General features: G+C 41.4%; 1 protein-coding gene across 1 annotated transcript in view; it reads left to right on the top strand.

Annotated features, from left to right (window-relative positions):
* Nucleotides 1-27,226, top strand: part of fat4 (FAT atypical cadherin 4) — a 98,711-nt gene that overhangs the window by 26,258 nt on the left and 45,227 nt on the right. Inside the window, exon 2 of the mRNA XM_020594047.1 lies at nucleotides 24,238-24,369. Within this exon, the coding sequence (XP_020449703.1) occupies nucleotides 24,238-24,369 (132 nt within the window). The remainder of the gene's footprint in view (nucleotides 1-24,237; nucleotides 24,370-27,226) is intronic.

The raw sequence follows: 27,226 nt of genomic DNA, 5'->3' as shown, positions 1-27,226 counted from the left end.
TTTAGATGATTTGGTTTATAAGCACCTTGCTATTTTTGTTTCTTTTCAGTTTTTTTCTGGAACTTGCCATCTCCTCTCCCAGCGTCTTACAAACCCTGTGGTCAGCGAACATTAAGAAGTTACAGAGTAGCATACTGATTGCTCTGATGAGCAACCCCCTTTTCCTCTATTCTGTCCTAATAGGAAACGGGAGATTCATCTTCCAATCGGCCATCCACCCCCGGAGGCCCATGACTGGGTATGTGTATGGAGGGGAGAAACCAGGGATGACAAATAAAGGCTGAACTCTTGAATGGCAAGGTTCTGCTTCCCGTGGCTCTGTTTGCAGCGTGGACCCCGGAGGCCATAGCCCCTCCACCCGGGGGGTTGTCAGTTACTGATGGCACTGTTGTTGGTTCCAGTGTGAAGGGGGCTGAAGAAGTCCCACCACAATCCAGCTTGTTAAATAGCATGAATTAATGAAGTGGCAGAGCTGGGAACTTCCTACCCCTGAGCGACTTGGGGGGGAAAAAAGAGGGCCACTTCCTTAGCATTTCTATGGGTCCCCCACTTCTTTTCATCCTGTCCCCTCTCCCCTACTCGTCCAAAAAACCCACTTTTTTTCTCCCCCTCCCACCCTCCTGCACCCTTGAAAATGTCTATTTTTGAAGTCCTTTAATCCTCTGGATTTATGCTGGGTTGGGAACAGCTACTGATAAGCGGCCTCAATAAGCAAAAAAATAAGATGGCTTTGCAGAGCTGTATATGTAAATGCAAATGTGAATAGTGGTCATGGCTAACGGCACGGAAAGTTGAGATGAAAGAAAGTTGCAGATGTGAATGTTTGTGTTTCTGCTTTTCTTTTGCTTCCTCACTGAAACACATCCTGCAACTAGTTTTTCTGGTAGCTCATTTCATTTGTCTCAAACTTTGTCCCTTCTCTGAATCTAACTGAAATCTTCAAATATCCTTTCATAAGGCTGTACAAGGTATTTAAAAATGCCTCAACAGCATTTCCGTGGTGCACCAGTCTTCATTTTTATTGCCATCTTAGAGTCCATTATTTATCAAACTCTGTTAGATTGTGTTGCCGGTTTGTTATTGTCATGTTACTTATGATGTCAGTCTTTTAAACCCCTGATTTACAGTTAGGTAAAGATATAGTAACCATTTTATAGAACTGTAAACTGCTGTGGTGATGCTGATGGATGGCAGCAGCAGCAGTACAGTGCCTCTAATGTGCACATGACCATGTGGGGAATCCCAGGAGAACATTTAAGTGGAACAACCCAAAGACAAATAACACCTGATGGAAATTCATCTTTCTAGGTGTTTATCTTGCTGTTTCATGAGAATGCAGCGCTCTTAATAGTCCACGGGGCTCATATTTGTTGATTTAATGCGAATTTAAAACTCAAAGCTCACACATAGCAAAGTGTAGTATTACTTTTAAAGACCTTACACATTGATCCAAACAACGCTGAAGCCCCTTGTTTTTTTCATTTAGGGCGAACAAGTCACTTTTATGGAGACAGATTGACACTGGCTGCACCTAGACCTGGCTCATCTCAAAGCTCTCTGCAGCGGTGCCTGCGGTGAATCACTCAGACTCAAACCGAGGCCGCTTTGCAGATAACACAGATCCCTTTGAGGTAAAGCCTGGTCGGCCGCCAGTTCCTAATAGGAGCGTGTTTATACTTTGAGTTTTTATCTACCGTAAATGGCCCTCCACTGTACAAAGGCTGGAATTTGACTTGTAAAACCTTGATACTGCAGTGCAAAATCACATAGATAAATCATTAAAAGGACTAATCTGTCAAGGTGGGTAGAAAAGCAGCAGTACGCCAGTCGCATGCAACAAAAAAGGGCTTCGATAGCATCTCCTGCACTGAACCAGACATAGATGCAGGGTGTACTTTGGAGGGGGAGTGTAAACATGGCCTCGGAGCCTCGGCTCACTTGCTCATTTTAGGAGCAAAACACTTTAAAGACTCTGATCCCAAACTCTGATAGGAAGGTTTCCATAATGCCTTTCTTCCAAGAAAGCAGCATTTACATGGCGACTCCTGTGGACGCAGTAACTGATGTAGACATTTTAATGTCTGGCTGCACCAATTTCGAAGGCGGCCATTTAAAGCAGTTATTATTGAGTAATTATAGGTGGCTGTTTTGGTAATGCAGTTTTTGTTCTTCCATTGAATCTTTTTTCAAGCTTATCAAGTCTATTTTCAGCCTTATGTAGTGAAAACAACCTCCCTGGTCGGCTGGCAAACAAACATCAACACTTTGGTGCATGAAGCCAAATGATTCCTTCATAAAAATATGTAATTAGATCAAAATTAAAATATGAGTCACTTCATTTACCAAATGAAATAGAATCTAAATTTACTGTAGTGACAATGGTACAAGCAAACAGTCATATAAGAACCAGCACCAGTAATCTGTAAATCCTTCAGTTGTTTGTTTTAGCAAATAGCTTCAAACTCAGGTTGCACAAATAAAAGTTAAGAATTACTGTAGGTAGTACAGACCTGAGTGATGCAAATATTTGTTTCCTGGAAACATATGAAACACTGTTCAGTCATAAGCAATCATAACAGAAACTGTAGCATCATGAGCTACAACATAATTTCTAAAAGTAGCTGTGTTAGGGGCTTTAGCCATCCATCATATATGTATGGTTCAGATTTTATACAGTTTGGTGTGAGTGAAAACTATCCTATCAAGTTAACCTAACCCATACTTATTGGTCATTTAGTCTAAATTTAATAGCATAGCTTTTTGATTTTGAGGTGTACTGTGTTGATATATATCTTTTTCTCCTAAGTTTGTTTGCCTGGACCTTGAGTCTGTAATAGAGTGTCATTCATTCATATCAGTATTAAACATCATTTTGATCAGGTTCAGATGTGTCAGCCATGTTTCAAAGGATCTCTTTTACTCTTGAATGTTCATTGTGTTTGCTAACTAAAGTTAGTGTGGTCTGTTAAATGGTTCACTTAGCTATGCAACAGTTAAAATCTTTAAAACACATTTGAACTTGGCTAAGTTTGAGCTAAGGAAGAGTTGGTACCACTGGGTCAGAAATATTAGTGTGTCAGGACAGTTGGTGTGCTTACCAAACAAAAGCTGTTCTCTAAATGCAGGTCATTTATTGTTCAAAAGCACCTGGTCAGACCCCGCATCTGATTTTCTCAACTCCCCAGCCAGCTTGTTAGCTGTGATATCATGGCAGCACCCCAGAATGAAATAATGAGCAGGTTATAGACACTCCCCATGGACAAAACACTGGGAAGTGACCAGCTTCAAGCCTGATGCAGAACTCCCTGTCGGTCTGGCCAGAGAGGCGTGCCTATTATCCCTGTGTTGTATTTCCCTGTGAAGGAACCCCCGTGGTCGCCGTCTGACTCTCATCCCCCTATGCAACAAAAACCAGAGGAGCTGCAGGTAGCGATGCTAACCCAGCTCCCACTTTTTCAACCGAAGGAAGGGAGGAGCTCAGTGAGAAACCCTTTGAGAACTTTATGAAATTAACCAATTAGGACCTGCAGGGCAGTGAGATAGAGAAGCAATGGAAAAGAAAGACCCTTCTCTTTTTCTCTCGCTCTTTCTTTCACGCTCACACATACACGCTGCAGACTCTCCCAAAGCCCAGCATGGATTAATCACCCTGTCTGGTTGAATGAATGGTTGTTCACATCGCTGAGGCCTGTTATTTACAATCAAGTAGTCAGACGATGGTGTCTCCTGAGTCCTGGTCTCACTGTTCCACTTTGTGCTTGTTTTAATTAGTTTTTCTCATTTTTCTGTCACTTTTCTTGATTCTTTACGTCTTCGATCTTTCACTTCTATTTTTTTCACACTTTCTCTTTAGCTTTTTCCCATTTTCTTCTCTTCCCTTTGTCTTGGTGATTATGTATTTTTCTCATTTTCTCTTCCATTTCTGCCTTGACCTGCAGTCCCCACCTTGCCTCCTCTGACTTTTTTATTCTGTCCCTGGCTCTCTTGCTCCCTCTCTTTCTCTCTCTATTTTTTAATTTTTCCCCCCTTTCTCCCTTATTTTGCTGAGAAAGAACAGAACCAGGTAATGAGGCGAGGAAAGGCCCCGACCCATTAGCTTTCAATGGAGGAGAGCAGCAGATTTTTACTCTTGCGTTTTTATGGTGTTGAGTCAAATCACTGACTGGTAAACACTGATATGCTGCATGTAGCCACATACACACACATCTCTGCACCTCAGATACACAGCAATATTGAATTCATGTGGATCTGAAAAAACTTTGATTTCATTTAATTACAGCCAGTTGTTTTTCAGTGCAGGATTTTGGTGTTTGTGTTTTTTCATATCCCCATAATACAAGTGTTTTCTGAAAACACTGATGCAAAAGCTCATTGAGAAAATATCATGAAACCACGTTTACTCCTACTGGATATTTTGCTTCAAGGGTTTTTCTGTTTGTTTGTTTTTAGTTTTTCTAAAAAAATATCAGTAAACAGCTTCTTCTGAAGGGAATAAAACATGCTTTTACATGGTGTGTGTGTGATAGCACCCAACAAATTTAGGAAATGTTTGCCATTTCATATGTCACCTCTGGTCTCTCAAAACTGTGAAAACCAATTCTAACAAACACAAGAGGCCAACTCAGAAACATAAGTGCAGACACATACACATACACAAACACACACTGAGTCATGCAGACAACAGAGGCAGTCAGAGGACAGACGGCGACTTGTGTCCAGCAGTACGGTCCGTCATATCCCCTGAGAGTTGATATTTACTACAAAACAAATAACAGGAAGCTGTGTTGGCTGCACTGTGAGAATTTCAACAATTGCCACCCTTGTGTTTTGTTCCTTCCCCTCTTCTGCTGACTTAACTTTACGGCCTCCTTCGGCCTTGTGTCGCCTCGGTCAGATCCGACCCAAAGTGCTGTGACACTGAGCAGTGGCACTGGGTATTGTTTCAATCACATTGTGATTCAGGGATTGTTTGTCTGTGTCTGCCTATTGTAGACACAAAGACCAAAGAAGGTAAAGTTCTGAAGGGAGGATATGTATATGCACAAGTTCCTGATCCAGAGGGCTGTAAAATAAAAAACAAAGCATACCTGTGCTCTGTTGCAGTCTTCATGGTATACTTTGCAACATTTTGGCCTCAGCTGCTCTTTTCAGGGTATCGGGTGTCTTTTTTCTATGTGCTATTTATTCCTATTGTACAACTAGAGTTTGACTTGATGCAACTCACATCTTCCTTACTTGAGTCAGATATCTTTTTTTCATGAAGAGTACTTCCAAGTAATTTGTAAAAGTGGTCTGCTAAAAGCTTTTCTTCCTTTGAAGCTTCTTGTTCTGAAATGGAGAAGAACACAAATTGAAAACTCACATTTCCTCTGATTAAATTACTCTTGACATCACTGTAAAAGGATGAGTTAATGGGTTGTTTTGTCTGTATAAACAGTCCTGTGATGGATAATTCAACCAGCCGTTGTCTCCGAATACACAGTAAATTTTGAATAATAATCTCTTGAAAATTAATTGTGGCATTTCAGGATTAAATACTGCTGCTAATCTCCACCAATACAGCTTGTCTACTGTAGCTTCTAGTTGTGTGTAATATTGGTTAGGTTGTAAATCCCACACACTATTTGCAAAGCTGATTTACAGACATATTGGCCACAGTGGGTTACAGTTTGAACTAAATCTGGCTCAGCTCTGTTTATCTTCTAAATCTGGACACCGGAGAACGTTTAATTAGTGTCAATAGTGGTTTAATTATCCCATTGGTTTTCATGTCATAGTTTATGGGTGGTGTGTTGCGCTGCATAAACACACTTGTGTTACACACTTGTGGAATGCCTGGAAAGCGACCACGATGTAGAACCCTCAAATTTGACATTCCCATACTCTGTGAATAGATCTTGATCACACTGGGAGAGAAAGTTCATCTCTATCGTCTCTGTCTTAATTGTGACAGAAAACAGGCCTGTGCTGACATAGTTCTTAATCATAATAGTCCTACAGCGGGATGGATTTGAGATGTTTCATACTTAAGGAAGGACCAACTTTGGACAGTGTCATCAAGATAGAAATAAACAGCCTGGCTAAGCGAAGGCGTAGAGGTTTGGAAAACTGATTACAGGCCTTCGATTTCTAGCCCACAGTTGACCAAAGAATCAACATATTTACTGTATAACGTTTAAGGAACAAATGAGAAGAGAGACCAAACAAAAAAACAAACAAAGAGAGTGTTCAACAGAAAATAGCATCACTCTTTTCAATTGCCAGCTCCAGGGCATTTGCCAGTAATAACATTGAGGGGAGTCTGTTGCAAAGACGAGTGCATTTTTTTTTTGGATGGATTACATTTACAACCTTTGTTGAGCTCTGCCCAAGGGAAAAAAATCACCGTCACTCTTTTGGAAGCCATGGCAACATTGTGCAGACACTGTCCGCAAAGCAGACCAAAGGTGTAGGTTTTATCATGCGTGCATACACTGCACCCCGCCTTAGGTTGACCTATAAAGGAAAAATGGCATCCGTAATCTGTCTTTGTTTTTATACGTGTGTGTAGGCGTGAGTGTGTGTGCATGCTGCTGTGTGAGTGTAGGAGAGATAGTGCAGAATACATCAGCCAGAGCTCAGACTTGATTTAGACCATGTTGACTGATTCACTTTTGGGATATCTTAACTCTTCAAGATAAGGTGGATGGTTGTCAGACTCCCACACTCTCACTGCTGCACCATCTTCACCACCTTGGATCCTACCTGTGGTCTGCATGAAAGCAAATTAATGTGAGTGGTGGTAGGAACTTGGTATTGATACAGATAACTGGGCTGACAAGTGTTGTAAGCGACCACACACAAAGTAACATGACCATGACTTCAATTCTCCAAAGTGAGCCTGAACAGACCCAGAGGATAAAGTATTCATTAGGCCAGCATTTTGTTCACATTTGGGTTTGATTGCCTTGCATATGCTACGGTGCAATGGCCTCGAAGGGCTCATGGTTCAGTCTTCAGCTCGTGATCTATTCTCCAAAGACAAATGGCAAAACTGTAATACCACTTATTTTCTTAACCCTGGCCAAAGTATAATGAACATCTGCAAAAATGACATGTTAATAACTTTTCCAAACGGCTTGCCATGGTTTAGTTTGACATCACTTCAGCTCCCTATCCCTGACCTTTTTGCCCCAACACTCATATTGTAACCCTAAAAATGTTCCTCGGCTCCTGCCCAGGCGTTCCCACTCAAAGTGACAGACACCATTCATTAGAGCCCTGTATTAGTTCATGCTGTTCAGACTTTTCTAAACAAAGGAGATGAAGCAAACGCACAGGAGTGTCTAATGGCCTCCCCAGCTGTTGATCCACTAATTGCGGAGGCCTCAGAGCACTGCCTAGCTCTCTGTGAGGCCATGATAGATCCCTGAGAACAGTTGCAGATGAGACCGGTCACACATGAGACGACGCACCCAGAGTTTGGTTAGCATATATCACTCCCTGGTTATGATAAATAGTTTCCTTTTACAAACACAGCTGCCTAGTCAAAATGAGGCCCCCACCACCCCGCCCCCCTCCTTCACCGCTTCACCAAGAAAAACCATGACATTGTGGATAAATGTTAGTGTCCAGTCCCACCTGAAATCACTCAGCAGTGCATAGAGAAGGTTCTGCATGGGACACAGTGTGGGATGCATTATCTATGTCTGCCCCTGGAACACCACTGGACTGTAAATTATGAAGCTGTAGTCCCATCTGCCGACACACTGAAAATTATTGTCTGAGAGAGATATGAAAATATGTAGAGATGTGTTAGCTAGAATGGTTGTAGCTTTTGTTCAAGAGTAAATGATTTGTAATGTACGGTTTATAATATGAACCACTTTTGCACAAAGCACCCAAAGTACTATGTTAACTGGCTTGAAAGACCTACAAAGTCACATTTAGGTATATGTTGCTTCTACATTACATTCATGTGTTTGCCTGCACATACTTTAATTTTTTTACTGCTGGTGCCCTCTAGTATTCAGTAATATCCAAAGAATATAAAGTACAATACCTGATGCCATTGGTCACTGTTTGGGAGATGAATCCAAAGCACCTGCAAAGTTCCACAAGCCCTTTAAAAACCTGCCACTGTGTATGACATGCTCTAATCAGCAAACCACACAATGGGTCAGAGTTATTCAGACTATCACAAACCGGCAGTACACCTAGTTTATTTATTAGAACATGAACATTAATTAATCATTAGCATTAGTAGGGAATACAATGTCACAAATACAACTTCCTATATAGCGCTAAAATGCTAAGATAAGAAAACTGTCAGGTAATTACATACAGTACTGTAGCTTATTTACAGTATGACCAAGTTGCTGTAGCAAAGAAGCTGTAGGAAAATCTAGAAGAAGCTCAGTATGCCGTCAGAAGCTGTGACTAATAAGAAGATTCCATTGGCTGATGAAGAACATGTCAAGAGTGATCATTCATGTTTGAGTGAACTTTTATTTTTATATCCAAATGTCACATAGCTTTTCTTAGTTTGGCCACAACATCATTAGTTCCTGAACCAGCCCAAGGTCTTTAAAACAAGCCTGGAAAAACTTTAAGCTGATCCCTTTCTTTAACTATACAAGAATGGCCCAGCTGTGTTAATGCATTCACTGTTTTGTACTTTCACACACTTTATCAGTATTCAGTGAATATTGTGTGAGCCTGACCAAATGTCCCGCTGTTGCATTGATGTGATGAACAGAAATGAAATAATCTTGCAGTTATCTTTGAGAAAGGGATTGTCACCAGAGCAACAGAGAACTATTTACAAATGTCGCCTGTCAGCAATACGTTGCTGGCCTAGTCGTTCTTGTAGTGAGAGAAGATAAGAATGAAGATTTGGGTGTGTGTGTTTATATGAGAGAGCAGTGAGCGAGAAAGCATGTTTACTTTTCTGCACAAGATAAAGAGAATGAATTAGATAAAGTTTTCTCTGTCTCCTCTCCTCTCACACCTACCAACTCGCTTGTTAAAATTCCGTTATAGGGTCAGTCCAGTCACACATTTCTCAGACTGATTTTTTTCTTTGGATCCTTAGATTAGCAGAAAACAAACAAACAAGCAGTCATTGTGCGAGATTATGTCAAAACCTTCTCACGGTGCAACAAAAATCCCTCGAGTCTGTTTGGTGTTTGCTTCACACGAGCATGTTTGGATTGGAAGTAATGAGCTCGATCTTTAAAGGTACCCAGCAGGCCAGGCAGTGCCTGTGACAAGTCCGTTCCCCGTCTGCCTGACCCTAATCTGGATTAGTTGATTTTCTTTCTTTGGATTAACAGCTTGTGGTTCAATTAAACATCACGCAGCCCAATGAGTTTGAATCAAGGTATTACAGAGTACTGCAGGGAGCTTGAAGCGTAACTGAAAGGCGTTTCCTCTGTGGGAATCCAGGCCTCAGCTCTCTGACCAAACCGTCTGGCCTGGAGAGATTTTTTTTTGCCTACAAGTCTTATGGCTACTGTGTTATGCAAAAGCATTCTTAGACATTGTGGAGACATGCAGAGAGCTAAAGGCTTAGAAAGACGTCTAAGGAGTCTTCACTATGGAAACATTCTTGAGAGGTATATGCTTTGCCAAAGTTAAAGATATATGGATAGCAACAAAGATACTTATTACACTTGAAAGATTATAGTAGATGAAGTGGTGAAATGATTTAGCTAGTTTCTTAACTTGTTTAGCAAGTTGCTCACCTCCCAAGACTCAAATAAATTAGCCCACAGCTGTCAAGGGAAGGCAGTTAACTTTCTTAATTCCAATATCATCAATTACTGGTTATAAATGATGACTAAAATATCTTACATTCAAATGTTCAAATATATTTTAACTGGACTTCTATTGCCTCATATGCAGTTCAGGTTTACTGATTTTGTGCTAATAAACCATGCCAGAAATATGGAGCATAGAGAGAAGAAAACTCAAGAAGAGCTTATTATAATTTACACATTGTTGATGATACTTATAGAATTGATATTTAGTTAATCCAGTGGCATGATTAATTCAACCTGATCATCTCAGTATGCAAGAAATACTTGTACAACTATAGCAAACTAATATGGAAGCAGAAAAGCTCAGGTTTTGATCTGTGGACGAGCTGAGCTCATATAAAGCATTTTAGTAGCTAACAGTAGATGTGCTTGCACCCAGCAGCTCCCAGGCGTGAATGTGTATAAGGGTATGAATGTGGGACAAACTTACTTGGCTGTCTGCTCAGCAAAACATTTCTCTGGGTAGAAAGATGAGAATTCAACGGTCCACTGACAAACCAGCCTCGTGTCAGGTGGGAATATCATGGCCATAATGGAAAATAAACCTCTTGTGACAGTTTGGTGTGCAAAATGTCACAGAGTAGAGATATACAGCAACATTTATTTTGCTAGAATTTTTTAAAAGTATTTTTCATAGCTCTCTTACTATCATCTAGAAGTGTTGTCTCCCTGCTGTACTAACCCCCCCAACCCCACTCTGCTCTCTTAAGGCCTGTTTAAGGCTATCCCTCTCTGGGTATAATTTGCTTGTTACTGCAGACACATCCACTACAGTGTTAGACACACTGTACGTACGGATATCACTAAAATGTTAACCTCTTTATTTGACATTGTGTCACTGCAATGCCACCAAAAACCACAGGCTCTATGGGCTCTATATTCTGTACACATTAGTTCTGGAGCCGCTTGTTACTGCTGCGCTACCTGACTGACACAACTGTCTCCAGCTGCCGTGACCACATATGGCATAGTTTCACAGACAGGACAGGAGGGTCATAGAGAAGCGGAGGAAGAAGAGGAGGGGATACCGCTTGAGTTTGTTTTAACTCTCACTTTGTCCTTAATGGCTGAGCATTAGAGGGAGAAGTTGGTCAATACAGCTTTAAACAGGTAGGAATGAACAGTGGTTACCCAGGGCTGGATTTACTTGAAACCTGAGTTAGACTACATGCCAGAGGAAACTCAAATGGAAGAGGAACTTGTGTGTGCAGTGGAAAAATAGAAACTGGAATTAAGACCCAGAGACAGAGGGACTAGAAGGTTGTGCGTGTGAATGAATAGACTGGGCAAAATCAGACTAGAGGCTGTTGTTTGACTGATAGTGGATATTTCTATTAAACAGCATCTAGACAAGCACGCAACTTTTAAAGGGTACTCCTTGCCTGTGAAATGCTCTCATCTTTCAAGGTCTATGCCCTGAGTTTCAGATCTTAAACCTAACTCAAGATACCCTGAAATCATCTGGGATCTTTTCTCAGATTTACGCAACTTTTTTCACAGCCAGAGTAGTAAAAAGAATAACGTTGAATGGTTCAATGGAGTAGCCATTTGAATTTCACAGAAAAGGTATTACTTCCTTTATGTGATCTACCATCTGTTGAAACAGGATGTGCAAACAGAACGTAATACAATGTATAACTGTTGGGGGGGTTGTTCAAAAGGAGGTGATGGCTTTTATCAGCTGGATTTTTAAATCACACCTAGTGTAGCATGAGGTCCCCACTGAAGAATCTTTCAGAAAGATCATTAAACTGTGACTAATGGCAGGGACACTGGCACTGAGTAGTATTTTTAAAGAATTATTTCTACACAAACACACTAGATGTAGCTGTGGTTGAGAAAGAACATCTGTCATATTAGCATTAGGCCATTGATATCAGTGTAACTCAACCAGCTGAGAGAGGTGGGGGGGATTCAGGAGCAAAGACAGGGACGTTAACAGGACCCTCATTCCTCTTTTCTACAATCTCTGTCCCATCATGCCAACTGGTTGATTTCATCCACGCATGTCGGGCTGTGGTGGGGGTGGAGGTGGTGACTGCTCCTGTCGGTGACTAGATCATATGTGACACTGTAAACCCTTTTACCCTGGTGCAGCCCTTCTTAAATCCTCTTCTCTGCACTGACTGACATCAGCCAGACGTCCTGTGGCTTAGACATCTTTTTTCCCCCTGATGCCCTGGAGAATGTGCAACATCAAACTAAAGTTTTGAATTCTTTGACGACTGCTCATATGGTACTGATACTAGTTTGTGGTCATACAGATGTTTTCCTGAGTCCACAAAAAGTCATGAAAGTGGTACTGACACTTTATAGGTAAATGTTGCTATTATGAGTACTTATTGTTGACATCCTGTTAAAACTGTCCCAGACACTATGGCAAAGTAAAAGCAGACCTAATTTTATAACATTGCACATGCTGAAGATAAGATCTTCCCCTTGTGTGTGTTTTCCAACCAGAAATTTGTGTTACAGTATCTGGAGCTGTTCAGTCCACACATACTGTATCTCATAATGATTTTGGTTCTGAACACAATCTGCCTTTTCCAGGACACATTGTCTAAAATGGTGTGTAAATATTGAATTAATATGTCACTTGTTAGGGCTGTGTTTGTGTGTTTTCCTGAATGTGGAGTGAGTTTGGGATGCACTATACCACTTGTGCTTTATCCCCACACTGTTTACCACAGATACTGATAATGACTTTTGAATTTTCTTGTTGCTGTTGCCTCTAGACTAAATAATTTGCTCACTAGTAAACACCATCTTTGTCAGACTTTGGTGTTCACTGTTTTAAGAGGCCCTTTGTTTGAGTGATTGTTGATTGCTGGTTTCATTTCCTGAGTCAGGAGAGGAGTAGGGCAGCATTGCTCTTTTGTTGTCTGAGTTTTGTCTTCTGTAAAATTCCCAAATAGCCGCAAGTCTTGTTGTCTGGGTGGTTTGTCTCATCTTTGGGGTAAAAGTCTGGAGGACTGATTTAAAGCTAGCAATGATAGAAATGAAGAACAGAAGTCATCTGCTTTCTCCTCTTTTCTCCCCTGATCCACAAAATACATGTCAGAGCTGCAGGAAAGGTCAACTAACAAATGGCACCTTGTGCTAAAGTTGGGGTTTCTACCCCAGAGTAACCAAGGGCTCCCACAATGCTGTTGCTCTGTGGAATTAATCATCACCTTCTGACCTCACACACTGACCCTCTGAACCTGGAGAAAACCTAGAGGTGTTATGGATGATAGCAGAGACAGAGAGGAAGGAGGAGCGCGAGGAAAAACGTCTTTGAGTATGAGCTGCTTCCTCTCTCATGGGGTGTCTATGGGCCTTTTATGAGTTGACAATTAATAGTCTCTTTAGGTTTCCTGAATAGGGAGTTGAGATGAATTGTCTCTTGGCTATTCAGATGCGTTCAAGCGTGCCGTCAAACAAAACAAAACAAAAAAAACAATGACTGTGGGGGCGAATCATCCATGAGATTGTTATTGAAACATTTTGTTTTGCAGACACAGGTCCGATGGGAAGACCCCCAAGTGCTTGTGCACACTCACACACACTTAGACACCACCCAGTGACGTGACCAGTTCGAAAGCCATACATCTGCCAAGCAGAGCCACTTAAAAATAGTGACCTTTCCACAGCTCTTCTTATTGTGAGTTGTTCAGCCACGAGACTGCGTGGGGAGAGAAAACATAGCAGCATTGGTTTGTTCATGCTAGATGTTTGATGGCAGAAATCATACTCTGTCATTTCAGTAGCCGCAGAGCAACATGCTATATGTCAGTCGCTTTTGCTTTACAGACACTGAGGCACTGATGATATAGCCATAAATCATGAAAAGACTACCTCAGATTGTGTTGAACTCTAAAGCAATGGTGACTTGGTGCTACGAACTGCCATGAACAGGTGGTGATAATGCAATGTGCAGGTGAAGGCCACTGAAATGTTTTTATCTGCTAATGATGTCCTAGAGTAGGTAGTAGCAGTAGGTTTCACCTTTGGTTACAGGATCTCTTCCCATGTCTATGTCTTGGGGGCTGAAGTGCATACAAATGGCTTGTTAATTAAGATGGATGGTACTTGTAAAAGGCCCATCTTCATGATAGTAAGAGAGCATTAAACACGTGAAGCTGTGTAAGACCCCTTTGTGGTGTAGAAATGCATGTGGAGGTATGTGTGCAGTAGAAAGGGGGAGGGATGACACATGAATGAATGAGCACGTCATAGCCTACCGTGTGATTGGTGCACAGTCTGTGTTTTCACATGTGGATGAAAGACAGAAGAGAGGCTGAGCTATCTCAAGGCCCTCCAATCTGTTTCCATGAAAGGCCTCAGAAGGCAGAAACTGTCCCATATTGTCAAGTTATCTGGCGGCAGTTTTTTTTACACCACCTCTTGTTAAATTCATTAACATTTTCTGTCATTTTTTGCCCCTTGGAATGTCTTCAGATCAGGTTTTCTTACCAAGCGGTTTCTTGCTGAGGCCTAAAAGGTGATGGCAGCTGTATGGCGATGAAGAGAGAGAAAAAAAGAAGGCTAATTCTTGAATGAATTATGGCTTCTGGACTAATATGTTAAAGAGCCTGATTGGGTCAGCCATTGCATTACATCAACTCAGGTCAAGACAAATTTTATTTATATAGTCCAGTATCACAAATTACAAATTTGACTCAAGGGGCTTCATAGTCGTTGCCTCTGTCCTACTTGAAAATAGATGGAGCCTGACAGGGTGTTGCCTGATTCTGTTGTTATGGCTAGCATATTAACAATCAAGCCTATTTACACACAGCAACATTATTGTTCACTTGGAGTTATGTTTTTCGTTTTTTTGTCTTCCTGAAGAATTTAAGTTCAGTATTGACTCCCTTTTTATATCTGGTTTATCATGTTCTTTAGCTTGTGAACATGTTAACGGCTTTAATTACTTCACCAGCTAGCCACTAATTATCTGTCTGCTATTTGGTGCTTGGCAGGAACACCGTAGTGGGTATGTCGTAGCTTTTTTTGGCTAATATCAGGTGCCTGAGGTGGTTCGTTGGTGCCACAATAGGGAAAAAAATAAAAAGCTTTGCAGAGTTACAGAGGCTGTAACATAGAAGCAAATTTCCATAAATGTCATATGATTCCTTCAGGTGCATTCAGAATTCCCAGTGCTCGGCTATGGATAGTAAAGCAGTGCAGAATTGTCGCATGACAGGAACTGATTTTAAATACCCAACAACAAATCTTAACGTTAGTTTATGCTAAATTATCACAGAAGCAACTCTCTTATTTTTAGTTTTTCAGCAGAAGATTTGGGCAGGCATGTAGCTCGGCCACAAGTTTGACTGCTGCATCTCTTCCCATTTACACACACATACACCCACACACCCTCACACAGGCAGCCCCCACTCTTTTGCTCCTCCCAACCTTAAAGTTTTCAGGGGTTTTTCCACATAAACTGGGGCTGCAGGGGGTGCTATGAGATTTTCACACAGCAGTCTGAGTCCTGTTTTGGATTAAAGCTGTTTTCTGCACCACCCTTCACACACACACACACAGAGATACACACATACTTTTTCATTCCTGACTGTCTGCCACTTACACTTGTTTAAATGAAGTAAACAGCAGATAAAGCTTAGTCTCACCTCAGCTTTTTCATTAAGAACTCACCAGCCAGTGATGTGTTTAGTTCACCTTTAGTTCAAGATTAAACGTAAACCTGACTTTATGACATCAGTAGAAGCTGGTATTTTTGTTACGTGCAGAGCTTACTTACTGATGTGCTGTTGCTGAGACTGGAAACCAAATGTTTGTCTTTTGCCAGATCCCAGAACTGAAAAGAGACCACTTTCAAAACCAAAACCCTGCCAGCAACAAATAAGCAGATAGGGAAAAGTCTGAGGACAGCATATCCTTTGATGCTGTCCAGTCTCCTAACCATAATGGTAACCATGATGGAAATTATACCTAATGAATTGAAAATCTAATCAGTAGGCTAATTACTTAACCTAGATTTCGGGGTTACAGAGTTAGCTTATTGCATGGGGGCAGACGTCGTCACAGATGTGACTTGTTAATAATTAGGTCAAATCCAGACAGAGATCTTTCGCTAATGCACTTTTCATCCCCCCAGTTTCTTTAAATCTCAGACATTTATCACTGGTTGACAGAAACTATGAAATGGATACCATAATTGACTTTAAAAACTCTTGTGGATCGTCCAGAAGCCTTGGAAACAAATGTTGGCTTTGGAGAAACATGCCTGATATCTACTGTATGTCACGTAATTCTAGCATTTATCTGTTAAAAGCTCACAAGTCTGGTGTTACAAACAGGGCCATTTGGAACTATATATACAGTATATTTACACAAACCAGGTCCCAGGAACAACATCAGAGTCCGAGCTCTCTGTCTAGGATAATATAGATAACAGCTAAGATAGTGCGGGTGGAGCAAGACACATACCATCCACAGAGGACAGAGGGGAATCTTTTTATATAGATATTAAAGATTTAGGACGTCACCAGTGCTCGAAACTTAGATCTTTAACAGTGTGCAGCTTTGTACTAGAACAATGGAAAAAATAGTCCATTACAAGTAAGATCTAACAGTAAAATACACTCATGTATCAAAAGTACTTAAGAAGAGGAATGGTCCCTTTCAGATTACTCATGCATTAACCTGTAAGCTCTATTTTTAATGTTGTAAGTGGTCCACGTGGCACTGACTCGCACTGCTTCATTATACTCTTGGAGGGTTTAAACTCCAGCAATATATTACACTGCAGCTGCCAGATGAAAGCTGAAGCTTGTATCTTCAATTTTGGGGATTTTCTTTACTTTCATATCAGTTGAAGGATTACATGTTCATCCAGAGGCTGGAAAACATTCTCCAACCTCTTATCCTTTGTAAAACTCTATCAAAAGTACAGTCCAGGCCATATCTCCCACACAGTTTGTCTGTACTGAAATTAAGTCTGTGACTTGGCACTTTAATGTAGTATCCATTATTTTATATCATATTAAATGTACTGAAGGACAGAGCCTGAAGAATAAGAAGTGTGTAACTGGCCAAATACTTTCTGAACTGTGTAATTCCATTAAGATTAAAACAAGGCAGGTCCTGAACATTTCACATTGTTATCTGAAAACTGCAAATCAGCTTATCTCGTTAAATGTAAAATGTTTTTTAAGCAAAGTGAGATTTAACTTCAGCCATCCAAAGTAGAGAAGTGAGAAAAATCCAGTACTTTGCTCTGAAACATATTGGAGCCATGCTAACATTTAACATCTATGGGTTATTGTAACTAATCCCCTTCCATGTTGGACCTTCAGCTCAGATCTGAAGGTTTTTACACAATTTGTCTAATTACTCAAAGGATACAAATCAGAAAGCCTTTGTGTTTTGATATATTTTTAGGGGTTTTATGAGAAATTAGAAAGTGCTGTTTCTCAGCTTCTGTCGTTTCCATAGTCTGTGTAGTTTGAATGCTGTAATTGGAGGTAACTGTGGAGAGAGTGGAGCGATAGCGCCGAACACTCACACAGTCAGCGGTGCCAACACGAAGACAGGTAGATGGCCGGCTCCAGTTCTGGTCTCCTACTGTTTTTAAGAGAAACTCCAAAAAATTAAATAAAAAATCAAACAAGATGTGAAAATCTCTTTCCTTACATCTTCAAAGCATACTTTCACAAATAGGCTAATTATTTTCTTTTTTATCTTTCATCTCACAAGATGGAGAAAATGCTTGTTTTGATGTTCTTCTAACCTTTTAATTCGGGGACACAGAACACATTGCGTTTAACAGGCTATGGTAATTTCCATGATGGCTTTGAATTGTGCTCCAGCTTCAAGGAAAGCTAAAGCTTGTCTCGCCTCCATTAGCACTACTCTCATCTTGCACAAGGCCTAATTAAACTTTCCATCTAACTCTCCCAGGTAGGAATAACAAGGAAAGAGTCATGGTTGCTTATAGTGAAGAAGAACCCCAGTTTGCACCGCTCATTGCCGGATACAGGACCATTAAAAACAGCAATTCATCATGATGTGTTCCCGCTCTCCGGCGTGCAGGGATGCCTGCGAGCCCAGAGCCTCAGTGAAACAGTACACTGATGACCTGGTGGGTTATTTGTTCTGTGGATTATATGTCCCACCAGAGATGCTCAGAGCGAACCTTGCTTGGCACAGGTTTGCAGAGGGCTTGAAGCAGCCTGCTGTAGACAAACAATCTTTTAACAGTTGGTGAAGTGGTCCGCTGAGAGGACAGCGATCCTCTTTATTAAAACCACTTGTCTGACATTGTCTCCTCACTCTCCCCTGGCTGGTTACATAAGGCCACGCTGCTCTGTGATCGTTTGCAGACTCCCCTGTTTTGTTTTGTCTGTCTCTTTCTCTTATGCTTGCTCTTTTTTTCTTTCCATGGAAATGCAGAAGATTTTGGGGGAACTTGAGGGGGATATGATCGTATCCTGACTTCTCCTTTGCACAGTGCATTGAGGTTTGGCTGACGTCCAGCTTTGTCTGCTTTTTCCCGGGCACCTTCCCATCTCTGGCACACTCAGATTCGTGCCTCAGGAGCACACATGCACTTTGCTGAGCCTGATCACTGCGGTTGGAAGATGAATTACTCTGCAGGCATTTGTTTGACAGATCGAGCCAATTGTGATTGTACACGTGTTAAAGAAGCCATACGGAAAAAATCAGTTTGACCTTGTCTTAATTATTTAGCTGTATTTCCTTTTGTTGTGAAAAGACAGAGCCAAAATGGCACTTTTACCAGTTTCCTTGACCCGCAGAACCCTTGAGGCCTCAAGCGCCATAAATCTGGAGCCTGGAGTTGATGACGTTCTGTCTAAACAGTTGAGACAACCACAAGGAGGGGTAGAAAGGGAAGTGAAGATGAAGTAATGATGGTCTTGCCCTGCGTGTCTCCAGAGTTGCAGGAGGTAAATTACGTTGAATGTGGCATCCTATCAGTTTCTATTACATAGCTGTAAATTCGTCAGATGTGCGTGGATCGTACCGTACAGTTTTAAGATTAAGAGCAGCAAATACAGACACAGGTCTGGGCTTTTTCTAAAAGGTCAGTAGTCCGTTTCCAAAGCTGAGAGGATGACGGATTCCTTCATAAAATACAGTGAAATAGTGCAGGAACTCTGGGGAGAGTATACATTTCCATTATGCAGGGAGTTAGTCTGAAACCTTAGAAAGTTTGATCTTGTGAAACACTTTGAATTTGTTTGGGATATCCTCACTGACCTGCATGGGTGCGGTCCATCAGAGGTTTCAGAGTCAGCAGTTGTAACCTCTGTGTTTGAATATGGGAAGGCTCAGTAGTGACTCTCCTGCTCCTTTTGGGAAATGCAGAAATTGGATCCTTTGTATTTTTCTGCTTCTGTTGGAAAACTCTGCTAACCAGCCCAAGCTGCACCAGCCTTTGATTACTCTCTGCCCCACAGTGCTGTCTTTACATTAACCAAGATCCAGCTGAGGCATTGCACCAATGATCACCGCACTCTGATAACCATCATGTCATCGTTTACAAACTGTGCATTATAACTCTGGTTGGATTTGTTTTGGCTGTTTTTTGTCATACATCAATTGAATGAGCACATTTTAAAAGGATTTTAGTGTTGACGAAGGCACTGCAAAAACTCGTTTGTGCCATTCAAACTGTTTATATTGTGGCAAAGCCTGAGTAATTTCTTTTAACAGATTTGGCTCTCGCTGTAATGGAAGTGTTATTTTTGGAATTGTTTAGTTATCCCAGTTTTTGACACATGAGGTCCGACTTCATGTGCACATTAGTGAGAAATGGATGATGCAATGTGGAATCTTTCAATCTCAGAGGCCAAGTATAACGAGAGTTGGATGTCAGTTCTTCCCCCAACCCCTGACCCCGACTCATCAGCAGCATCTAATAAGACATTTAATCATTCTGAAATGAGTGTTTCCTGCAGGAGGCGAATCCCGCTGCAGTTTTCATAATCAGATGAGCTCAACATTTACAGGCCAACTGTTGCGTCAGTTGCACTCAGAGGTCACATTTTTTCCAGCAAGATCTGCGTTGGAAGAAATGTTTGTGCTAATGATGTGAAGTTTACCATTTTCACTCTGAGGTTCATGGTGTTCAATGGAGCAGGCATGAACTGTATTACTCATCTGTAATGCAAACCATCACTCACTTAATTAGTCAGACCTTCTACTGGTTATTAAAAACAACGGAGTCGGTAACTGACAAAATATGTGCACAGCCTAGATGGGACTGTGCTCAAACAATAGATCTCTTGCTCCTGCAGTGACTTTCCTCCCTGTCTGTCTGCAGAAAGTTTGGCAGAGCTGCAGGCATGAAATGTTTTAAGAGAGAAATGTACTATAAATACCAGTGCTACTTCGCTTTTTGTATGTGGGGAAATGGCAAAGATTGTTGGCTCTCAGCGATGCAGGTGATGCTTTTACCTTGCAGTGTGGTGGGATGGAAGTCGTCTTTCAGTGTATTCTCTTACTCTTTAGGTGCATGTCTGTACTTTGATGTCTGCTGTCTGCTAGAAAATGTTTTTAAAGATGTCTAAATGTGGGGTGTCAGTATTGCAAGACGCAAATGAATAATGCAGCATTGAAGATTTTAAAGGGTCATTTCACACAAAGCGCACAAAATATTTGATCAGCTACCGTTTGGTGTTTATTTACTATTTAATTTCTGGAGACAAGTTGTTGTTGTTGTATGTTTCCCATGCTTCTGGCACCACATATGACATTCCATTCACCACCATTATATTGAGGCCACTGTAGAAATCTCAGAAACCTCGGCACATGAAAAAAAAAAACTATCTGCAGGGCTGGATACAGTACTACCAGAGGTTTTGTGATCTGGCTGAACTGAACCTTTACATTTAAATTCTATGAGTGAGGAAGGAGACTAGATTATAACATGAGCTCAGACACCTAAATGATCCTACCAGTCATTCATTCCTTCATATATCTTATAAGCTTTTTCATGTATCGTTCATATATCGTATCACATCTTCATATCTAAGCTTGTTTCTAAGTAATTTTGCAAAGTCATTAATTCATCAGTGCTGAGTATGAGCACCAGTGTCAAGCTCTCAGACAAATACCTTGCATCACTTACGGTCCCATAACTGACAGCGATCAGGAACCTCTTGACATGTGAATCATTCATACCTCCCCATAAATAATGAAACCCTGGCAGCCAGTTAGCAGCACCTGCAACTTGAAACACTAGTTCATGAAACACAATCTTTCACCTTGTAAACTAATGTGTTTCACCTGCCTCAGCCGGGGCGTCTGGCTTCATCGCAGACAGGTAGACAGGTAGAGGGAACAAAACTTCTACTTCTTTCAGCCTCCCCCCTCCTGACCTTGCTTCCTCTTCCCCCAATGAATCTTTCACCAAAGCTCTTTGATATGCTCCTCTCCCACGGGAGCCTGGGTAATGCAAACTGGAAGTGTGAGGCATAAGTATTTCTCTACACTGCACTTCTGCCCTAATTAGTTCACTCCTCAGAAGTGGGCTTTGCATTATTTACACATCAAGGGGACACAGAGGATGGGAAATAAATATTCATTATTTGTTGGCTTTGCCCCGGTCCCTCGACTCAGCCTCAAGCTGAGTCGAATGCCACTGTCACTGTGGCTTGTTTGTGCAGCTTCTGCATTGCTGGTGCCCAAGAAATGATCTGTCTTTCATAATTATTTCCAGTCATGCAGACGCCAACTCAGAATCGGTTTGATAAGTGGACAACATCCTTATTCGGCCACAAGCAGATCAGATGAATGAGTGGAGACTTGGCCTGCGGCTCTTGGTGCCATAGTAGTAAACATTCATCCATCCCTCCATTTTCTATACCGCTCAGTCCCAAATGGGGTCACGGCGGGCTGGAGCCAATCCCAGCTGGCTGCGGGCCACAGGTCGCCAGACCATCGCAGGGCTTAGTAGTAAACAGTAAGAAGCATATTCAGTCGAACTCTGACACCATTTCCGTCACGTCTCCCTCAAGGTTTTTCTTCTGGATCATTGTTAATCAGCTAAATCTTTTCCAAAAGAGGTCCATGACAGCTGTTAGGGAGCATTTTCTGCTGCTGTTGTTTGCACGGCATATTTGTAGGAAGTCTGCTTTACCCTGTCAGTAGCCAGGTATGAATAGAATGCTCTCTGACCCCCCACCTTGGTGTTTGTATGGCCTTTACGCCCATTGTCTGCTCTTTAAATGCCAGCCAGGAAGCTCTTGTTGCTGCACCCACTGTAGACTTCTGGCATCTGTTCTTTTCCTATTTCCTATTGCATCTCACTAACACATAGCTTTGTCCTTGTATGTTTCAAAGGGAGGTGGGGGCATGATGCCTGGCACAAGAATTACCATAATCACTGTCAACATTAATAGAAATCCTATCACTGGAGAATTTAAACACAGCTTTTCCATATTTATTGAAGCAATAAACAGAGAATATGCAGCAAACTGCCTGTTATGATTGAAAAACGAGCCGTGTTTACTGGCTTTGAAATGCATATTTGGGTTAGTGGATGAGGTGGTGGGAACCGTTGTGGGATGTGAGTAGAAATGTAATATCGCCACATTAGACACAGAACATCTCAAATGATGAATGTCTCACTTTCACTATCTACAGAGTTTCCCCATACTCTCAGACATTTGCACAGCTGAGCGTGTTCCACTGCTTCTCACTGTCCTGCTATAGGTGGTTTGTTTGATTCCCACTGGAACTGCAACACTAAACTTATTGAAATGTATTTAAATATAGCTTGCTTGTTTCATTGTTATATTTTTTAATTTTAGTGCTCTTGTGGTTGTTTTTTATGTGCGCCATGCCAGTCAGGTGACTTGTGGCCTGGCTCGTGATTGGTCTTCCAGCTCCTTTATATGAAACTAAGTGACCTCGCCAAAACCATGAAAACACAAGAAAGGACATTCAAAGGGCCATCCACATACTTTTGACCAGTTAGTGTATAAGCAACAAGCTAGGATGGTGACGGAGTTTTCTGAGTGTGGTGGGAAAAACTTAAGTGGGCGCCATGTGGTCTTTAGTAAGATGAAGAAAATGAGATAATATGTCACTTTGATTGACTTGATATTACATAATCTATTTAAACAATTGATCTAATCATAGGCTTCACTCTTACTGCTCTATATGGGACAAAGTTGATCCACATGGGGGGTCTGTGGTCTACAGTAATGTGTGTTTATTTAGGTTCCTAAGACATAAAAGTGAAAATCCCTGAGCTGCAGTTAGTTTGCTCTACTTTTACACTCACTCTAAGTCTCTTTGGAAAAGAGCCTCAAGCCAGTTTCTAGACTGTGCAGTTTCCATGAGCTCCAGTGACAGTGGCTTTTATGAGGTCTACCATAGACCCACAGTACAGTTCTATAAGTTCATTTATGCCATTTGAACAAGTGGTTATTGTATCTAGATTGGCACTAAATCTCTTTCTGTTGTTGCCACCACTGTTCTACAATCATCACAACAAACAGGTGGTCTTGTTTGTTCGTCAGCTTACTTGTTCATTTGAACTAATGAGCTGTTTTAATGCATTCATCTTGGATTAAATAAGTTTAATGCAACTTATTTAATGGTAGCTTGAATTCAGCAGTCAGAAGCAGAGATGGCAGTGACTCCTACACCTCTAGCTGCCCAGTTACTTGTACTGCCCCACAAAGTTACTCTTAGCTTTGTGGGGCAGTACAAGTGAATGCTGTTTCTTCTTTAGCTTTCTTGTCCACCTGTCCAACGCATGCGCTAGTTAAATGCATTCATCTTTAATGAAACAATTTTAAAGATGTGATTGAAATGCAGCACTGCTAGCTATTCTAGTTACTTTTTAACAGGACCCGTGCATCTGGTGTCACCTTTTCTTCATTGTGGTTACATTTAGCCGCTGCTGTGTTAATGTGATGGACCAAATTAGAGGAAAGAGGAAAAAGTACATAAATGAACTAAGGCTCTCTCATTAACAAACCAGCCACTGCAGTTTGGCTTCTGCCACTTGTCTAGTTTTGTGAATGTTATATGTTGTTTTTCCCCAGTAATAACACATTTCTGTGACATAATCATTGTTATAATGTGAGGTAGGATGCCAACATGTCTGATTCTGGACTCTCAGTTTTGACCAGTACTACTGTCTGTTAGCTTTGTAGGGCAGACTAGTTCTACTTTTAGATCTAGACGTGATCTTTTATAAATTTATAATTCTGTATCCTTAGTTTAGGCCTGTCAGGTCAGCATACAACGCTTCATCCTTCACAGTTTTCCCTCTCTGGTCTCTCTGGAGTCACAGAATGCTAACTTTCCTCCTTCAGGTGCAGCTTCTTCATCACCTGAAATTCAAGAAGATGGACATGTTTTTTTTCTTTGTGGTGATCTCAACAGCTGTAGCAGGCCTGTTTTGGCAGCACTTTGATGGAAACTGATGTTTATTCTTCCTCTGCAGGTGGAGATCACGCTGCAGGATGTCAATGACAACCCACCTGTTTTCCCTAATGATATTCTTGATGTGACCATTGAGGAGAATGTTGGCAATGGCTTCAAGATAATGCAGCTAACAGCCACGGACGCAGACGAGGTAATGGCTCTCACAGTTTCTGTTTTGTCTGACAGTGGTTTTCTAATTTTCTGTGCCCGTTTTCCACTCCACTGCTGTTAGAATAGATATCTTGGGAGTGATTAGAATTAAAAGTATGCTCTAAATCTTTGGTCCTACAGTGAGGAAACCACTGTAGATTCAAATGGGTTTTTAAGGCCAACGTGTCTGTCAGTGTTTTAATAGGGTTAAACATTTTGTATCTTTACCTTTGACTATTTTTATGCTAAAAAATATCAACATTTTGTGGCAGGAAATTCACAGCATGTAAATTGAAGATGTGACTTTTGGAAATTCTAAGGAACTGTTCTAAAAGTATTTTTCGACATTTTACTGACTAACAACAAACAAATGCAGCCATCATGATTTTTTTCTCCCCTGGAAACAGAACTGTCATTTCTAGTCTCGTGTGTTGACGCTATCTGAGACGTGTTGAGACCATCTGTGTCACAGAGCCTGAAGGAGCACAGCCAAAGACTGATTTTTCATTAGTCCCTCCACCTTCTCCATAGCACACATTACATCACCGACTTCACTCTCACTTATTTAAAGGCTTTGTCTTTAGCTGCTTTAGGCAGGATATGGCCGTCAAATCCTGGAATGAGTGAAACGCTGGCCCCGCGGCCATCTCCCACGCCAGGCCAATGGACACAGTTGAAAGGAATGGAAAGGCCAGGCCATAGAGGGGAATGAGATTAGTAAGGACTATGGAGTCAAATCTAGTGTTAACTTACGGGGCCACACATTTTGTATTGCACAGCTGTTGCCTCACCCCCTTGTCTTATCTTTGAATGTGATACAAAGTCCCATTTTTCGTTCGTCGACCTACCGTACTACCTTGACTATAAATCTCAGACCTGAAGGCAGGTCAGTCTTTTCATTAGGGGGATTTTAAGGACACCATTTGATAATTTTCTTATTCAGTGCCATAGTATTCACGGCTTTGAGCTTTAAAAGTTTTGCACATGGTTTTATAATCAAACTGTGCAGTTGTTCACTTTTTCCTCAGGTTTGAAGTTAAATGGAGAGCCAGCTTTAGCAGTGGTCCGTAAGATGAACCCTGAGGCTTTTAGTCATTTGTAGAAAATTAGGCATTATTACACATGAAATCATTCTCCAGAATGATCAAACCTATAAACCTTTTTGCAAGGAAAGACTGACTGAAAGCAATTTAGCTTTCAGCAAGAATTAAAAAAAAAATTTAAAAACATTGTAGAGGAGCCGAATCTAGAGATGTTTACTCTAAACTTCAGCACTGCAATGAATAGGTTGCTAAATAGAAACATGTACTTCATTCCAGCTCTCATTTGGAGCCAGATATGAGGCCAGCCAAGTTTGTGCCCACATCCTTACACTGGAAACTGACTCTAAGTGTACAGAAAGCGTTGGAGCCCTTGTTGAGAAAGCCACACGTGTGAGCCAGTGCAGAGTAGCCGAGCATGCAAGCTGCTGGCCAGCTGAATTCAGACATCATAATGATCCTGCCAATTACCTGGGCTACATGTGGGATTCATGTGGGAGGGCATTGAAATGCTCTCTCTGTTTTCTGCCACGCCCATGTTCACCCCGAAGAGGAAGGGGTTGCACAAGGGAAAATCAATATAAAACTGCTTTTCTGTGTAATGCAGGATAAACCTCTCTGAAAATGTTCCTCACCTCATCTGAAAGAGATATTCTGGCTTTGGAGCTTTTGGAAATACCACAAATGTTCTATTACAATTCTATTTTATGTAGAAAATATGTCACAGGTAAAATCCTTTCTTCATGAAGAAAGTGCAGCAATTGGTGCTTTAGGAGAAGTCTTTGAAAGTAAGTATAGCCTTCAAATGAACTGTAATATGTTCCAGAGCCCTGCCAACCCACTTTGCAGGTATATTTCTTGCCACATTTTACGGTTGTGAAACATATTCACACACCACCAGTGCAGTCGCTCAGGATGTGTCTAACATTCTAAGACTTTATCTTTAAGCTCTTTGTTACAACAGGTTGTTTGTTTTCTTGCTCTGTGCTGTTGCATACAGGAAGCTCTCTCTCTCCCCAGCGGCACTGTTTGCTTCACACCTTTTACTTCTCATAAGAACTGTGTGTTCCCAAAAACCACTCATCTGGTAAATGAGTTTTCTTCTGCTAGTACGCTTTACTCCCTGGAACGCTGCTGTTTAATTGGTCAGCCCATTTTTCTTTGCCCCAGCGACCTACCATGTCTTTGGAGAGCAGTCCAACTCTTGACTGAAGGTCAAGAGGGCGACCAGTGTTGATACACAATTGCATGTTTGTGTGTGTGTGTGTGTGTGTGTGTGTAAGCAACTAGTCAGGGAAATTAGTGCACTAAAATGAGAGTAGGGGTATTTTTATATGTGTGTAACTGCTTATCCATTTTCATAATGTGTATAGTAGATATGTGTGTGTTGGACTGTGGCCTACTGTAGAAGGAACCCCTGCTCATCCTCTCGCACCTTCCTTGCTCTGCCTTTGAACCATATCTGAAAATTAATTGGCAAACCACAGGTGTTGAGTTCCAGACTGAAGCCCAGGTGGCTGATGGGATTGCCAGATCTGGAGCTACTGTTTGATGACAGCAGGGTCCATAGATGAGCACAACCTCATGCCGTCTTCCTCGTCTCCCTCATTTTTTTTTTACTCTGCCTGGATCTCAGACCAGGCCTCTGGTAATGCAATGAGAGTCAAGGTTGAGAAGCTGGAGGTTTTATCTGTCATGGAAACAGGACATGGGAAAGCGATAAGAGTGAGTCATGAACTTAGCTTCAAAATATTGACTCCATCTAAAGCTTCTGGGCTTGTTCAGACTGGTTAGTGCATTAGTATTTCTGCACAAAGG

Source organism: Monopterus albus, unplaced genomic scaffold (assembly GCF_001952655.1).
Source record: "Monopterus albus unplaced genomic scaffold, M_albus_1.0 scaffold21.1, whole genome shotgun sequence".
Taxonomy (NCBI): Eukaryota; Metazoa; Chordata; class Actinopteri; order Synbranchiformes; family Synbranchidae; genus Monopterus; species Monopterus albus.
Note: the sequence above shows the minus strand (reverse complement) of the source record. Positions and strands in the feature narration are given on the sequence as shown.